The sequence below is a fragment of the Bos grunniens genome, chromosome 23, assembly GCF_055505025.1.
Source record: "Bos grunniens cultivar Pamir isolate PY7600 chromosome 23, Bosgru_T2T1.0, whole genome shotgun sequence".
Classification (NCBI taxonomy): Eukaryota; Metazoa; Chordata; class Mammalia; order Artiodactyla; family Bovidae; genus Bos; species Bos grunniens.
Window position 1 is genome coordinate 23,617,800 of NC_141187.1, and position 18,806 is coordinate 23,636,605.

General features: G+C 37.3%; 1 protein-coding gene across 1 annotated transcript; it reads right to left on the minus strand.

Moving 5' to 3' along the window:
• Positions 1 to 1,918: 1,918 nt before the first annotated feature.
• DEFB114 (defensin beta 114) lies at positions 1,919 to 4,564 on the minus strand. Its single transcript, XM_086370749.1, has 3 exons — positions 4,507 to 4,564; positions 3,361 to 3,369; positions 1,919 to 2,197 (listed from the first exon to the last, which is right to left on the minus strand). The coding sequence occupies exons 1-3, from the start codon at positions 4,562 to 4,564 to the stop codon at positions 2,061 to 2,063; spliced, it is 204 nt and encodes a 67-aa protein (XP_086226875.1). The 3' UTR covers positions 1,919 to 2,060.
• Positions 4,565 to 18,806: the final 14,242 nt, after the last annotated feature.

Below are 18,806 nucleotides of genomic sequence, written 5' to 3' on the forward strand. Positions count from 1 at the left end.
AAGCTATTGGTGTTTTTTTCCCCCTCCACCCATTTTTATGATAAAGTATGTGGAGATATCTTGTCACCTAGTTTGTTATAATTTTTTCACGCATTTTGGTTTTACTATTATTTGTTCTATTTAAAAAAAACTGTGTTGCTGGTACCATCTTCCAGAATCCCTCTCCTCAAAGTTTTAAAGTAAATCTTGAGTTATTTTGCCTTACTTCTTATTGCATTCAGTGTTGTCAACTTGTTACTTATCCTTGAATTTCTTTATATATGTCTCTCTTCTGTTCTCAAATCTTTGAATTGGATACTGTTATCTGGTTCTTGAGCCTATAGAAGTACAGATTCTGGTTAATCTTCTTGCCTCTAATGGATACATTCTACTTGAATTCAACATTTTCCTCTGAGGTACACAACACTTAAACCCCTGGTGGCTATATGAAGTCCATCTTGGTACAAATTCTTTAACGTAGACATTCCCTAGGTTCACCAGATTTTCAATTAAAAAAAAAAAAGGCAATAATCTTGGGCATGTAGTTAAATTAGTTCTAAAGAATATGATGATTAAAAATATGTTTGGGGACATTATAGAATATTGATAAAGGGTAGATTTATTCCTTGATTTTAGCTGAAAAACAAATTCTAGTCTTCACGTTTCTCCCCCAACTTTTAACATTAAAAGACTATTCGTGTTTAGTACTTATGCTGTGCTGTGCTGTGCTTAGTCGTCAGTCATGCCTGATTCTTTGCAATCCCATGGACTATAGCTTGCCAGGCCCCACTGTCCATGGGGGCTAGGTGTTCTCACCCTCCACACAGCCAAAAATCTATATATAATTATAACCTGTCCTTTATATCCACTGTTCTTCTGTATCTTGGTTCCTTGTTATTGGTGGTTCTGCCTCCCCAAGTCCAACCAAGCAGGATGGTATAGCACTGTAATATTTACTATTGAAGAAAGTTGACATGTAAGTGGACCTTGCAGTTCAAATTTGAGGTATTCAAGGGTCAAGTGCATAAGCATCAGATAATATAAAATAAAATGTCTTTTTGAAAGAGAAAAACCTTGGTAGAAGAGAGAAAAAGCCAATAAATATCTCCATGCTCTACTGTAGCTCATGCATTCATCTTATTCAAGGGTCAAGTGCATAAGCATCAGATAATATAAAATAAAATGTCTTTTTGAAAGAGAAAAACCTTGGTAGAAGAGAGAAAAAGCCAATAAATATCTCCATGCTCTACTGTAGCTCATGCATTCATCTCTTACTTAGGTTTCCTGTCTGTTAATGTCAATAATGTGATGAGGATATTTAGACAATTGACAAACTTATAAGTATTAATTTTCATGAACCAAGTTTCTATAGAGATCATAGTTACATTGGAAAGTGCTCAGTGGTATAAGTTTAGGTGAACCACCAGACACAAAAGTGGTCCGTCACTGATGCAAATATAGTACCCATGATAAGAAATTAGCAAAAGATATGCCTCTATCAGGGCTTTCCTCTTGGCTCAGATGGTAAAGAATCTACCTGCAATGCAGGAGACCTGGGTTCAATCCCTGAATTGGGAAGATCCCCTGGAAAAGTGATAGGGTACCCATTCCAGTATTCTTGGGCTTCCTTGGTGGTTCAGACGGTAAAAAAATCTGCCTGCAATATGGGAGACGTGGGTTCGATCCCTGGGTTGGGAAGATCCCCTGAAGGCGGGCACAGCAACCCACTCAAGTATTCTTGCCTAGAGAATGCCCATGGACAGGGAGGCCTGGCAAGCTAAAGTCCATAGAGTTGCAAAGAGTCGGACATGACTGAGTGACTAAGCACAGCACAGCACAGCATGCCTCTATCAAACCTTTTAGAGAAAATAAGATAGATCCTACCTCATTCCATTGAACACCTAATTAACATCTATGAAGGAAGATAACAATATTGGTTTAGTTATTTATTACAGAGCTTCTAATTGCATTCCGACATCTCTCTGCACTGGGGGCACACATGATTCCTTTGAGTTCAGTTCAGTTCTGTCGCTCAGTCGTGTCCGACTCCTTTGGTCAGAGGTAAATCTTCCTTTTCAAGATCAATCGTCCTCGAATGCCCTCTCAATGCAGCAAATCTTACTTGGTGACAAACATAGCTCAATTTGCTTTTCATACCTAGCACAGCGTTTCTTACATTGACCATACAATTTTGAGCATCGTTCAGGATCCACCAAGGCTAGAATAAAAGAAGAGTAATTGAAATTACTGATTTTTTAATTTAAGGATGTACTATTTGTGATTATAAAAAGTCCTATGTGTACACTGTAACAAATTTACAAAATGCCAAAAAATAAAAAGACACTAAAATATTATATATCTCCATTATACATGTAAAATTGAAATATTCTGAATTAATACATGATTAGATTGCATGACATATATTGGTCTTCAACAAGATTCAAAAGTTTTAGAGCTACATAATATTCCCTTGAAATTATATATAAGATAATTTATCAATTTTTCAGCTACATAACATTTAGAACTTTATGAGGTTATTTTTTAAATTTATTTTTAATTGGAAGATAGTTGTTTTACAATATTTGCTGACTTCTGCCATACAACCATGTCAGGTTATTATAAACAAATTCATATTACATATCTTAATCTTTGCATAATATATGTTTAGGATAATGGTGAAAGAGTTTGATTCTAGAGTTTTTAGTTTATATATTGCCACCAACAGTGTATGTAAATTTTACATCCCCCCCAAAATGGCATCCACTGCAACTTTAATTTATATGCCTTTGGTTATTTGTTTTGTACAATTTTTCTTGCTTTTTCTTTATTTTACTGCTTATATACTTTGCTTATTATATTATTGGTATAATTTTTATTGTTAATGAAAGAAGAGCTGGCTGCACTTGAGTACCTTCTTGTACTCCTTATCCTCTACTGCTTCCTCGTCTTTTTTCTTTCTACTTCTATTCCTCTTCTTTCATTTCTTGAAATATTGCAATGCAGTCTTCAGTGTGATAAATACTTTGCTTACACTGTTTCTTTTAATCTTTTCAAAACCTTATGAAATTAAATTACCATCCGTTTTACAGTTAAGAAAACTAAAGCTTTTACCACAGCTACAAAGGAGCTCCAGGTCCTTAATGGAAAACCTGGCCCATTTAATGGCAAGCTCACTATACAAACTATTATAGTATGCCATGTTCACTATCCCTATAGATTATTTTATGCTTGCACTTCCCCTAAAATACTGGCCATTCCTTCATGTTTTAATCAACATCAGTATTGATTTCATCATTTCACAACTCGTCTCTCCAGCATGGTATCACTCTGGAGCAAACACTCATCTGACATCCTCACAAAGTATTCACTTAGATTAGACACTTTTTATTGCTTCTTTTTTTACTTTAAGGTTTTATCAATAGTCAAACCACACCATTCTGCAAGTGATATGTACTACTTGATGAACTCTTTCCAAGCCACTCACTTTGATATCTTGAATTGCCTTTCCTGTTTTTTTTAATTTGTTTTTATTTATTGATTGATCTATGAAAGGCCAAACATAGAGCATTCTGTCCATTTCAGCTGGCATTTCATAACAAGAACAAAGTTTTATGTCAGGTATTTTACCTTTTCTACAATTGCTATTGATTCTGCTGTATTTCCTTTGCTTTTTGTTAAGGACATTAAAAACCCACTTAAATTCTCTAAGTGGCAATGTGCACAAGCTATTGAGTAGGGAGTTAGTAATAAAATCCAGATTTTCTAAGTTTGAATTCAGTTCTATTTCTAAATACATGCTGCACCTTTTGAAATTCCAGCTCTCTAGTGCCAAATTAACACACTTTGGGGCACATATTTGTATCTCCCTTGTTAGAGTCTGGATTACCTCAGTGGCAACACATATTAAAAAGAGCATGTAATCATCCCTGGAGCTACATATTTTGATGATTCACTTTTAACTGATTCTAAAACCACTGTTGTATTCCTTTACTAATGCATTAACTAATTCAACTAAGATTTTTAAGGTCCTATTTCTTTACCTGCCTTTTTATTCTCATTGCACCTCATTGCCCAGCATACTTTGAGACTATATCCTGGATCATTTTATAGAGTTTGTTATTGGTATCCCAAGAGATATATACCTATTCTTAGTCTATTCATCTTCCCTGGGGTTCAATTTATTGTGAAGTCTTCATTGATAGAAGATTAAATAAATTATTATATTCTTAATAACTTGAATATCAAAACAAATAAACACTCCAAGAAGAAAAAAATCTCACCTTAATCAGCTTATTTTATTTGCATTTTGATTTTCAAATTGAAATAAAGTATTGGTATAGCACTATTCTAAAATAGGAAACTGAGTTTCAATATCATCAAGAGACTTTTTTTTCAAGAGATTTTTTAATCGAAAGATTTTATTAGAAACCTACACTTTCTAATTTATAATTGAATACTTCTATTTTTAGCCTGGCGCAATAACAACAACCATATGATACATACAATCACACCAGAAGCATCTATTACCTGGTAGAACGAAGGTCGCATAACACAGAAAATGAAAAAGATAATAAAAGATCTTCATTTTGTAGAAAGAAGCTACTGAAAGATTTGCTAACAACTAAAACACTTTCTAGAAAGCCAAGAGACATTTACTATTTATAGTTTTCTAGTGGAAGAAAGGCTCTCTTCTTCCGGAAATTGTTTTAATTTTGTGTTCTTATCTCTGCTCCACTGACTAGAGTTGTGGGCAGAATTGAAAACATTTGATATTAATCAGTCTTTAGGGAAGAATCTGTATGTAGAAGATAGTTGTAACATGACATTCTTGTAACCGATGGCGATCAATTAAATATCAAAACAAAGGATCATGCATGGAGTGGGCTTGAGATAAATATTTACCACTTTAGATGTAAAACAAATGAGCACTACTGTCAGTTAAACTTCTGATTATTTTTCAAAATATATTCCAATTACTAACCTGGTATGAAAATTCATCAATATGTTCATATATCCAAAATTCTACCTTATATCCAGCCATCTCATTAGCTTCCCCAAATTACTCATTTACCAAAGTCTAGATATTACATCTCACTTTTGTCACTAATTTTTATTACCTTTTTTTTTTCAGGTGTGACTTGAATATTTATGAAGTGCTGTTTCTTTCTAGAAAGGCTCAATTAGTTTCCACTTATTTTAAAGTTTTTGGCACAGTAAAATAAGAAATATTGAAAAATAACTTGCAATGAATATAATTTCCTACCTCAATTTTCTAAGTTTTGTGTGTTCTGGTTACTATAAACATAAGAATTTCTCCTTGCTTTGCAACCACAGAGTGTATCTTTTGTCTCCAGTTTAAAAAAAAAAAAAAAAGAATTTAGACAACTTACACCTTCTTCTGTGATGGCCTTCTCCTCAAATATTTGAAAGTTATATTATTTTTTTTGGTAAATAATCTATAGGAATCTTTAAGCATTTAAATACTTTATCTTTTCCCCACCAACTTTAGTCACAACATTAATTTTTCTGTATTTAAAGTAGCTGTGTTGTCATATGGTTTTACTTTTTCTTGCATATATATCTGAGAATAGGATTGCAGAATCAAATGATTACTCCATGTTTAACCATTTTAGGAAATGTTCAACTGTTTTTCAAAGTGTTTGCACAAATTTACTCATCAGTACTGTGTGGAAGTTATAATATCTTCATATCCTCTCCAATATTTGTTAATGTTGTTTGGTTATATCCTGTTTAGTGGGTGGGAAGTGATAACTCATCATGGTATTGATTTGCATGCCCAAGATGGCTATTGAGGTTAAACATATTTCCACGTGCTTTTTGAGCATTTTTATATTGTCTTTGGAGAAATGTCTATCCAACTCCTAGTCCATTTTATAATCGTGCTTTGTGTTTCTTTTTGTCTGTCAGGGGCGGCAACCGAGAGGAGCTACCCCACGTCCCAGGTCAGGGGCAACGGCCAAGAGGAGCTACTCCACGTCCAAGGTCAGGAGGGGAGACCTCGTCCAGGGTAAGGAGCAGCTGCTGCACTTTGCTGGAGCAGCTGTGAAGAGATATCCCACATCCAAGGTAAGAGAAGCCCAAATAAGACGGTAGGTATTGCAAGAAGGCATCAGAGGGCAGACACACTGAAACCATAATCACAGAAAACTAGCCAATCTGATCACATGGACCACAGCCTTGTCTAACTCAATGAAACTAAGCCATGCTGTGTGGGGCCACCTAAGATGGACATGTCATGGTGGAGAGGTCTGACAGAATGTGGTCCGCTGGAGACAGGAATGGCAAACCACTTCAGTATTCTTGCCTTGAGAAACCCATGAACAGTATGAAAAGGCAAAATGATAGGATACTGAAAGAGGAACTCCCCAGGTCAGTAGGTGCCCAATATGCCACTGGAGATTAGTGGAGAAATAACTCCAGAAAGAATGAAGGGATGGAGCCAAAGCAAAAACAAAGCAAAAACAATACCAAATTGTGGATGTGACTGGTGATAGAAGCAAGGTCTGATGCTGTAAAGAACACTATTACATAGGAATCTGGAATGTTAGGTCCATGAATCAAGGCAAATTGTAAGAGGTAAAACAGGAGATGGCAAAGAATGAACGTTGACATTCTAGGAATCAGTGAACTAAAATGGACTGGAATGGGTGAATTTAACTCAGATGACCATTGTATCTACTACAGTGGGTATGAATGCCTTAGAAGAAATGGGGTAGCCATCAAAGTCAACAAAAGAGTCCAAAATGCAGTACTTGGATGCAGTCTCAAAAACAACAGAATGATCTCTGTTCATTTCCAAGGCAAACCATTCAATATCACGGTGATCCAAGCCTATGCCTCAACCAGTAACACTGAAGAAGCTGAAACTGAACGGTTCTATGAAGACCTACAAGACCTTTTAGAACTAACACCCCAAAAATATGTCCTTTTCATTATAGGGGACTGGAATGCAAAAGTAGGAAGTCAAGAAACACCTGGAGTAACAGGCAAATTTGGCCTTGGAATATGGAATGAAGTAGGGCAAAGGCTAATAGAGTTTTGGCAAAGAAACGCACTACTCATAGCAAACACCCTCTTCCAACAACACAAGAGAAGACTCTACACATGGACATCACCAGATGGTCAACACCAAAATCAGATTGATTATATTCTTTGCAGCCAAAGATGGAGAAGCTCTATACCGTCAACAAAAACAAGACCAGGAGCTGACTGTGGCTCAGATCATGAACTCCTTATTGCCAAATTCAGACTTAAATTGAAGAAAGTAGGGAAAACCACTAGACCATTCAGGTATGACCTAAATCAAGTCCCTTATGATTATACAGTGGAAGTGAGAAATAGATTTAAGGGACTAGATCTGATAGATAGAGTGCCTGATGAACTATGGACGGAGGTTCGTGACATTGTACAGGAGATAGGGATCAAGACCATCCCCATGGAAAAGAAATGCAAAAAAGCCAAATGGCTGTCTGGGGAGGCCTTACAAATAGCTGTGAAAAGAAGAGAAGCAAAAAGCAAAGGAGAAGAGGAAAGATATAAGCATATGAATGCTGAGTTCCAAAGGATAGCAAGGAGAGATTAAAAAAAAGCCTTCCTCAGCCATCAATGCAAAGAAATAGAGGAAAACAACAGAATGGGAAAGACTAGAGATATCTTCAAGAAAATTAGAGACACCAAGGGAACATTTCATGCAAAGATGGGCTCGATAAAGGACAGAAATTGTATGGACCTAACAGAAGCAGAAGATATTAAGAAGAAGTGGCAAGAATACACAGAAGAACTGTACAAAAAACATCTTCATGACCCAGAGAATCACGATGGTGTGATCACTCACCTAGAGCCAGATATCCTGGAATGTTAAGTCAAGTGGGCCTTAGAAAGCATCACTACGAACAAAGCTAGTGGAGGTGATGAAATTCCAGTTGAGCTATTCCAAATCCTGAAAGATGATGCTGTGAAAGTGCTGCACTCAATATGCCAGCAAATTTGGAAAACTCAGCAGTGGCCACAGGACTAGAAAAGGTCAGTTTTCATTCCAATCCCAAAGAAAGGTAATGCCAAAGAATGCTCAAACTACCGCACAACTGCACTCATCTCACACGCTAGTAAAGTAATGCTCAAAATTCTCCAAGCCAGGCTTCAGCAATACATGAAATGTGAACTTCCAGATGTTCAAACTGGTTTTAGAAAGGCAGAGGAATCAGAGGTCAAATTGCCAACATCCGCTGGGTCATGGAAAAAGCAAGAGAGTTCCAGAAAAACATCTATTTCTGCATTATTGACTATGCCAAAGCCTTTGACTGTGTGGATCACAATAAACTGTGGAAAATCCTGAAAAAGATGGGAATACCAGACCACCTGACCTGCCTCTTGAGAAACCTATATGCAGATCAGGAAGCAACGGTTAGAAGTGGAAATAGAACAACAGACTGGTTCCAAATAGCAAAAGGAGTGTGTCAAGGTTGTATATTGTCACCCTGCTTATTTAACTTACATGCAGAGTACATCATGAGAAACGCTGGGCTGGAAGAAGCACAAGCTGGAATCAAGATTGCTGGGAGAAATATCAATAACCTCAGATATGCAGATGACACCACCCTTATGGCAGAAAGTGAAGAGGAACTAAAAAGCCTCTTGATGAAAGTGAAAGAGGAGAGTGAAAAAGTTGGCTTAAAGCTCAACATTCAGAAAACGAAGATCATGGCATCCAGTCCCATCAGTTCATGGGAAATAGATGGGGAAACAGTGGAAACAGTGTCAGACTTTATTTTTTGGGGCTCCAAAATCACTGCAGATGGTGATTGCAGCCATGAAATTAAAAGACGCTTACTCCTTGAAAGGAAACTTATGACCAACCTAGACAGCACATTGAAAAGCAGAGACATTACTTTGCCAATAAAGGTCCGTCTAGTCAAGGCTATGGTTTTTCCACTTGTCAGGCATGGATGTGAGAGTTGGACTATAAAGAAAGCTGAGCACTGAAGAATTAAAGCTTTTAAACTGTGGTGTTGGAGAAGACTCTTGAGAGTCCCTTGGACTGCAAGGAGATCCAATCAGTCCATCCTAAAGGAGACCAGTCCTGGGTGTTCATTGGAAGGACTGATGCTGAAGCTGAAACTCCAGTGATTTGGCCACCTCATGCGAAGAGTTGACTCATTAGAAAAGACTCTGATGCTGGGAGGGATTGGGGGCAGGAGGAGAAGGGGACGACAGAGGATGAGATGGCTGGATGGCATCACCGACTCGATGGACATGAGTTTGAGTGAACTCTGGGAGTTGGTGATGGACAGGGAGGCCTGGCGTGCTGCTATTCATGGGGTTGCAAAGAGTTGGACATGATTGAGCGACTGAACTGAACTAAGATACTCTTTGTATGTTCTTTACTATTACGGTTGGGAGATGGCTGGTTTGCAAGGCTACTGGAATGGGCTGGGATGAGTTGGAAGGTAATAGGCCAGTTAAAATGCCACAAAGATATTTAGAGATTTAGCACTTTTTCTTGAATATATGCTCTTTGGATTTTTTCAAGTCTGTGGTTAATTTTCAGAGGTCTTAAAAAAGTTTATGTTGATCGTTTTATGCCAGTGTTTTGTTACTTTTATCAAAGGGGAAATTTTTGCAGTTATTTAGTAATTTCCCATTTTATTGTTTTCCCATTAGAACAACAGAATGGGAAAGACCAGAGATCTTTCAAGAAAATTAGATATACCAAGGGAACATTTTAAGCAAAGATGGGCACAATAAAGTACAGAAATGGTATGGACCTAACAGAAGCAGAAGAGATTAACAAGAGGTGGCAAGAATACACAGAAGAACTATTCAAGCAAGTTCTTCATGACCTAGATAACCACGATGGTATGATCACTCACCTCGAGCCAGACATCATGGAATGCCAAGTCAAATGGGCTTTAGGAAGAATCACTACAAGCAAAGCTAGTGGAAGTGATGGAATTCCAGTTGAGCTATTTCAAATCCTAAAAGATGCTAGAAGTGCTGCACTCAATATGCCAGCAAATCTGGAAAGCTCAGCAGTGGTCACAGGACTAGAAAGTGTCAGTTTTCATTCTAATCCTAAAAAAGGGCAATGCCAATGGATGTTCAAACTACTGCAAGATTGCACTCATCTCACACACTGTCAAAGTAATTCTCAAAGTTCTCCAAGCCAGGCTTCAACAGTATGTGAACCATGAACTTCCAGCTGTTTAAGCTGGATTTAGAAAAGGCAGAGGAAGCAGAGATCAAATTGCCAACCTCCGTTGGATCATAGAAAAGGCAATAGAGTTCCAGAAAAACATCTACTTCCACTTTATTAACTATGCTAAAGCCTTTGACTGTGTGGATCACAACAAACTGTGGAAAATTCTTCAAGTAATGGGAATACCAGACCACCTGACCTATCTCCTGAGAAATCTGTATGCAGGTCAAGAAGCAACAGTTAGAACTGGACACGGAACAACAGACTGGTCCCAAATTGGGAAGGGAGTGTGTCAAGGCTGTATACTGTCACACTGCTTATTTAGCTTATATGCAGAGAACATCATGAGAAATGCCAGGCTGGATGAAGCACAAGCTGTAATCAAGATTTCTAGGAGAAATATCAATAACCTCAGATACGCAAATGATACCACCCTTATGGCAGAAAGTGAAGAGGAACTAAAGAGCTTATTGAAAATGAGAGAGGAGAGTAAAAAAGCTGGCTTAAAACTCAATATTCAATAACTAAGATCATGGCATCTGGTCCTATCACCTCATGGCAAATAGATGGAGAAACAGTGAAAACAGTGACCAATTTTATTTTATTTTTTTGGCTCAAAAATCATTGCAGATGGTGACTCCAGAAATGAAATTAAAAGATGCTTGCTCCTTGGAAGAAAAGTTATGATCAACTTAGATAGCATATTAAAAAACAGAGGCATTACTTTGCCAGCAAAGGTCTGTGTAGTCAAAGCTATGCTTTTTCCAGTAGTCATGCATGGATGTGAGAGTTGGACCATAAGGAAAGCTGAGCGCCAAAGAATTGATGCTTTTGAACTGTGGTGTTGGAGAAGACTTTTTTTTTTTAATTTAATTTATTATTTTATTGAAGGATAATTGCTTTACAGAAGTTTGTTGTTTTCTGTCAAACTTCAACATGAATTGCCCATAGGTATACATATATCCTCTCCCTTTGAATCTCCTTTCCATCTCCCTTCCCATCTCACCCCTCTAGGTTGATACAGAGCCCCTGTTTGAGTTTCCTGAGTAAATACAGCAAATTCCCACTTGGCTATCTATTTTACATATGGTAATGTAAGTTTCCATGTTACTCTTTCCATACATCTCACCCTCTCCTCCCCTCTCCCCATGTCCATAAGTCTATTCTCTATGTCTTTTTATCCAATGCTGCCCTGTAAATAAATTCTTCAGAACCATTTTTCTAGATTCCATATATGTGCATTAGAATATGACATTTAACTTTCTCTTTCTGACTCACTTCACTCTGTACAATAGGTTCTAGGTTCATCCACCTCATCAGAACTGACTCAAATGTATTCCTCTTTATGGCTGAGTAATATTTCATTGTGTATATGTACTGCAACTTCTTTATCCATCCATCTGCTGATGGGCATCTAAGTTGCTTCCATGTTCTAGCTATTGCAAATAGTGCTGCAGTGAACAATGGGATACATGTGTCTTTTTCAACCCTGGTTTCCTCAGGGTATATGCCTAGGAGTGGGATTGATGGGTCGTATGGTGGTTTTATTCCTAGTTTTTTACAGAATCTCCATACCGTCTTCCATAGTGGCTGTATCAATTTACATTCCCACCAACAATGCAAGAGCATTCCCTTTTCTCCACACCCTCTCCAGCATTTATTGTCTGTAGACTTTTTGATGATGGTTATTCTGACCCGTGTGAAGTGATATCTCACTGTAGTTTCGATTTGCATTTCTCTAATAATGAGCGATGTTGAGCAGCTTTTCATGTGCATGTGTTTGTTAGCCATCTGTATGTCTTCTTTGGAGAAATGTCTGTTCAAGTCTTTTTCCCACTTTTGATTGGGTTGTTTGTTTTCTGGTATTGAGTTGTATGAGCTGCTTGTATATTTTTGAAATTAATCCTTTGTCAGTTGTTTCATTTGCTATTATTTTCTCCCATTCTGAGGATTGTCTTTTCACCTTGCTTATAGTTTCCTTTGCCATGCAAAAGCTTTTAAGTTTAATCAGGTCCCACTTGTTTACTTTTGCTTTTATTTCTATTACTCTAGGTGCTGGGTCATAGAAGATCTTGCTTTAATTTATGTCACTGAGTGTTCTGCCTATGTTTTCCTCTAAGAGTTTTATAGATTCTGGTCTTATATTTAGGTCTTTAATCCATTTTGAGTTTATCTTTGTGTATGGTGTTAGGATGGAGTAGGCAATGGCAACCCACTCCAGTACTCTTGCCTGGAAAATTCCATGGGCATAGGAGCCTGGTAAGCTGCAGTCCACGAGGTTGCAAAGAATCGGACATGACTGAGCGACTTCACTTTCACTTTTCACTTTCATGCATTGGAGAAGGAAATAGCAACCCACTCCAGTGTTCTTGCCTGGAGAATCTCAGGGATGGGGGAGCCTGGTGGGTTGCCATCTATGCGGTCACACAGAGTTGGACATGACTGAAGCCACTTAGCAGCAACTTAGCAGCATGGTGTTAGGAAATGTTCTAATTTCATTCTTTTACATGTAGCTGTCCAGTTTCCCCAGCACCATTTATTGAAGAGGCTGTCTTTAACCCCATTGTATATTTTTGCCTCCTTTGTCAAAAATAAGGTACCTGTAGGTGCATGGGTTAATTTCTGGGCTTTCTATCTTGTTCCATTGGACTATATTTTTGTTTTTTGTGCCAGTACCATACTGTCTTGATGACTGTAGCTTTGTAGTATAATCTGAAGCCAGGAAGATTGATTCTTCCAGCTCCATTCTTTTCTCAAGACTGTTTTGGCTATTTGGGGTCTTTTGTGTTTCCACATGAGTTGTGAAATTTTTTGTTCTAGTTCTGTGAAAAATGCCATTGGTAATTTGAAAGGGATTGCATTGAATCTGTAGATTGTGTTTGGCAGCATAGTCATTTTCACAATATTGGTTCTTCCTACCCAGGAATATGGAATATCTCTCCATCTGTTTATGTCATCTTTGATTTCTTTCATCAGTGCCTTATAGTTTTCTGTGTACAGTTCTTTTGTCTCCTTAGGTAAGTTTATTCCTAGATTTTACTTCTTTTTGTTGCAATGGTGAATGGGATTGATTCCCTAATTTATCTTTCTGATTTTTCATTGCTAGTATATAGAAATGAAAGTGATTTCTGTGTATTGATTTTGTATCCTGCAACTTTGCTAAATTCCTTGATTAGCTCTAGTAATTTTCTGATATTATCTTTAGGGTTTTCTATGTACAGTATCATGTCATCTGCAGACAGTGAGAGCTTTACTTCTTCTTTTCCAATCTGGATTCCTTTTATTTCTTTTTCTTCTCTAATTGCTGTATCTAGGACTTCCAGAACTATGTTGAATAAAAGTGGGGAAAGTGGACACCCTTGTCTTGTTCCTGATCTTAGAGGGAATGCTTTCAGTTTTTCACCATTGAGAATAATGTTTGCTGTAAGGTTATCATATATGGCCTTTACTATGTTAAGGTAGGCTCCTTCTATGTCCATTTTTTGAAGAGTTTTAATCATAAATGCATGTTGAATTTTGTCAAAGACTTTTTCTGCATCCATTGAGATTATCATATGGTTTTATCTTTCAATTTGTTATTATGGGGTATCACATTGATTGATTTGCATATACTGAAGTATCCTTGCATTCCTGGAATAAACCCAACTTGATCATGGTATATGAGCTTTTTGATGTGTTGCTGAATTCTGTTTGCTAAATTTTTTTTGAGGATTTTTACATCTATGTTTATCAGTGGCATTGGCCTGTAGTTTTGTTTTTTTGTGTTGTCTTTGTCTGGTTTTGGTATCAGGATGATGGTGGCCTTGAAGAATGAGTTTGGAAGTGTTCCTTCCTCTGCAATTTTTGGAAAAAGTTTTAGAAGGATAGGCATTAGATCTTCTCTAAATGTTTGATAGAATTCTCCTGTGAAGCCATCTGGTCCTGGGCTTTTGTTTTTTGGGAGATTTTTGATCAAAGCTTCAATTTCAGTGCTTGTAATTGGGTTGTTCATAATTTCTATTTCTTCCTGGTTCAGTATTGGAAGATTGAACTTTTCTAAGAATCTGCCTGTTTCTTCCAGGTTATCCATTTTATTGCCATATCGTTGTTCATAATAGTCTCTTATAATCCTTTGAATTCTTGGATTGTCTGTTGTAAGCTCTCCTTTTTCATTTCTAATTTTGTTGATTTGATCCTTCTCTCTTTTTTTCTTGATGAATCTGGCAAAAGGTTTGTCAATTTTATCTTCTCAAAGAATCAGCTTTTAGTTTTATTAATCTTCACTATTGTTTCTTTCAGTTAATTTTCATTTATTTCTACTTGGATTATTATGATTTCTTTCCTTCTACTAATTTTGGGTGTTTCTTTTTTTTCTGTTCTTCTTTGTCCAATTGTTGTAGGTGTAAAGTTAGGTTGTCTATTCAATCTTCTTCTTGTTTCTTGAGGTAAGATTGTATTCCTATACACCTCCCTCTTAGGACTGCTTTTGCTGAATCCTATAGGTTTTGAGTTGTCGTATTTTCATTGTCTTTTGTTCCTAGAAATATTTTGATTTCCCTTTTGATTTCTTCAGCAACCTGTTGGTTATTTGGAAATGTGGTGTTTAACCTCCATATGTTTGTGTTTCTTACATTTTTTTCTTCCTGTAAATGATAGTCTTATAGCCTTGTGGTCAGAGAAGCTGCTTGATATGATTTCAATTTTCTTAAATTTACTGAGGTTTGATTTGTGACCCAAGATGTGGTCTATCCTGGAGAATGTTCCATGTGCACTTGAGAAGAAGGTATATTCTTCTTCATTTGAATGGAATGTCATGAAGAGATAAATGAGATCCATCTCATCTAATGTATCATTTAAAGTGTGTTTCCTTATTAACTTTCTGTTTTGATGATCTTTCCATTGGTGTGAGTTGGGTGTTAAAATCTCCTCCTATTATTGTGTTACTGTCAATTTCTCCTTTATGTCTGTTAGTGTTTGTCTTATGTATTGAGGTGCTTCTATGTTGGGTGCATAGATATTTACAATTGTTATGTCTTCCTCTTGGGTTGATTCCTTGATCATTCTGTAGTGTCCTTTCTTATCTTTTGTAATCTTTTTTATTTTAAGATCTATTTTGTCTGATATGAGAATTGCTACTCCAGCTTTCTTTTGCTTCCTATTTGCATGGAATATATTTTTTCATCCTCTCACTTTCAGTCTGTATGAGTCTTGAGGTCTAAACTGGGTTTCTTGTAGACAGCATATATATGGGTCTTGTTTTTATATCCATTCAGCCTGTCTGTGTCTTTTGGTTGGAGCATTTAATTCATTTACATTTAAAGTAATTATTGATATACATGTTCCTACTGCCATTGTCTTAATTGTTTGGGGTTAATTTGTAGATCATTTTGCTTCTCTTGTATTTCTTGACTATATAAGTCCATTTATCATTTGTGGTAAAACTGGTTTGGTGGTACTGAATTCTCTTAACTTTTGCTTGTCTGAGAAGCTTTGGATTTCTCCATCGATTTTCAATGAGATCCTTACTGGATACAGTAATATTGGTTGTAGATTTTCCCCTTTCTGTACTTTAAATATATCCTGTCATTCCCTTTTGGCCTGCAGAGTTCCTGCTGAAAGATCAGCTGTTAAGCATATGGGGTTTCTCTTGTATGTTACTTGTTGCTTCTCCCTTGCTGCTTTTAATATTCTTTCTTTGTGTTTAGTCTTTGTTAGTTTGATTAGTATGTGTCTTGGTGTGTTTCTCCTTGGGTTTATCCTGTATGGGACTCTTTGTGCCTTTTGGACTTGATTGACTCTTTCCTTTTCTGTGTTGGGGAAATTTTCAACTATAATCTCTTCAAAAATTTTCTCATACCCTTTCTCTTTCTCTTTTTCTGGAACACCTATTATTTGAATGTCGGTGCATTTGAAATTGTCCCAGAAGTCTCTGAGATTATCCTCAGTTCTTGTCATTCTTTTTACTTTATTCTGCTCTTCAGAAGTTATTTCCACCATTTTATCTTCCAGCTCACTAATTTGTTCTTCTGATTCAGATATTCTGCTGTTGATTCCTTCTAGAGTATTTTTAATTTCAGTAATTGTGTTGTTTGTCTCTGCATGTTTATTCTTTAATCTTTCTAGGTCTTTGTTAATTGATTCTTGCATTTTTTCCATTATGCTTTCGGGTTTTTTTTTTTTTTTAATCATCTTTACTATCATTATTCTGAATTATTTTTCAGTAGTTTGCCTATTTCCTCTTCATTTATTTGGACTTCTGTGTTTCTCATTTTTTCCTTCATTTATGTCATATTTCTCTGCCTTTTCATTATTTTTTTTTTAAACTTACTGTGTTTGGGGTCTCCTTTTTCCAGGCTTCAAGGTTGAATTCTTTCTTCCTTTTGATTTCTGCCCTCTAAGGTTTGCCCCGTGGTTTATGTAAGCTTTTTATAGGGTGAGATTTGTGCTGAGTTTTTGTTTGTTTGTTGTTTTTCCTCTGATGTGCAAGGCTGAGTGAGTTGGTCATCCTGTCTGCTGATGACTGGGTTTGTATTTGTGGTTTGTTTGTTGTTTAGACCTGTGCACAGGGTGCTATTGGTAGTTGGGTGATGCCTGGTCTGGTATTACAGTGGTTTCCTTTGTGTGAGTTCTCACTATTTGATACCTCCTAGGGTTGGTTGCTAAAGCTGAAACTCCAATACTTTGGCCACCTCATGTGAATAGTTGACTGATTGGAAAAGACCCTTATGCTGGGAGGGATTAGAGGCAGGAGGAGAAGGGGACGACAGAGGATGAGATGGTTAGAGGGCATCACCGACTCCATGGACATGAGTTTGAGTGAACTCCGGGAGTTGGTGATGGACAGGGAAGCCTGGCATGCTGTGATTCATGGGGTCGCAAAGAGTCGGACACAACTAAGCGACTGAACTGAACTGAACTGAGGGTTGGTTCTCTGGTAGTCTAGGGTCTTTGAGTCAGTGCTCCTACTCTAAAGGCTCAGGGCTTGATCTCTGGTCAGGAGCGAAGATTCCACAAATGGTTTGTTATGGCATTGCTGCTGCTAAGTCACTTCAGTCGTGTCCGACTCTGTGCGACCCCATAGATGGCAGCCCACCAGGCTCCCACATCCCTGGGATTCTCTAGGCATTAAGTGAGAGTAAAACAAATATCCAAAAATGTGAAACCAAAGATGAACCCCAGACAAATGGCAGTTACAAAATCAGGCAAATAATAACTAAAATAATGGAATATACAAATACACATGTACATCCATGAGCAAAGTGAAAACGTTACAACAAAAATAAAGTACAATAGATTGACCCTGTGAACAAAGGAAATCAAGAATTATATTTGCCAGTTAAGAACAAAACTAACTAAAAGCACAAACTGGAAAACAAAGCTAAAGCAAGGTGCCAACTGGGGAATAAAGCAATGAAAACAAAACTAACAAATATGTGAGAGGAAAGGAAAGACAGAAAAGAAAGAAAGAATAGATATGCAAAGTTAAACAGAAGTAGATGAAGAAGATTTATGTATATTAAAGATAAACTGCAAGGGGAAAAGAACTGTAGGAAAAGCAAACAAAGGAATAAATGTACAAAAATGATAGGTTTAAAAAATTAAAATTAAACAAAGAGAGAGAGAGAGAGAGAAACAAAAAATCACTCCTCAGAACTGTAAAAGCCCAACATAGAGGCAGAGGTTTATAACAACAATAAAAGACGTGATTGAGAAAAAAAGAAAAAGAAAAAAGCTCAGAAGCTTAGTTAGAATTCATAGTGCCAATAAAATCGACAACTACAACAGAGGGGGGAAGAAAAAGAAAAAAAAAAAGAAAAAAAATCCAAAAGAATATACAGAACAAGTCAAAACATAAGAATAATAAATGTTTTTCTTTTTTATGAGTACTTTAAAAAAAAAACTTTTAAATAAATGTTTTTCTTGAGTCACTGCTGTCAGAGTCCTTTCCCTCGCTGGGAGTCATAGTCCACTTCACTTCCATAGAATGCCCTCTTACACTGTGCTGATCTCTGGACCTGCTGTGAGAGCAGCTGATTCTGATCTGCTCCTACTCCTCTGTGTTCTCGTCTCCAGTGTCAACAGCTATCAGACCTAGTGCGTTTTCTTTTGTGGGAGCTCTCAATAACCTTTTATATATAACTCAGACACAGATCTGCTTAGTTGATCATGAGCTGGTGGGAAGGTTTTGGGTTTTCTTAGTCACACACCCCTGGGTTACAATTGTGGTTTTATTTCCACCTCTGGATATGGGTTGTTGTCCACTGGGGTTTGCTCCTGAGGCTGCCCTGGAGGACTTAGGTTTGCCCCTGTGAGGGCCAGATGTGGAGGTGGTCCAGCTGCTTAAGTCACAAGGGTTCTGGCAGCACCAGGTATTCAGGGGAGTTGGCAGCTAGGGCAGCAGGAAATATAGTGCTCTAGAAGGGTATGGCAACCATTATTGGCCAATACACTCCAGGACTCTTGCCTGGAGAACCCTCTCCCTGACAGAGAAGCCTGGAAGCCCACAGTCCACAGGGTCGCAAAGAGTCAGACACTACCAAAGCGATCCTCTGTTCATAGGCACAAGACTTTTTTGCCTGTTGCAGCTCTGTCCCAGTGAGAGTTGACCATGAAGCTAGTGCAGCTGCTTGGC

What these genes read in the sequence shown, in the direction of transcription:
- DEFB114 (XM_086370749.1), bottom strand. Translation starts at nt 4,564, where the DNA reads ATGAAGATCTTTTATTATCTTTTTCATTTTCTGTGTTATGCGACCTTC.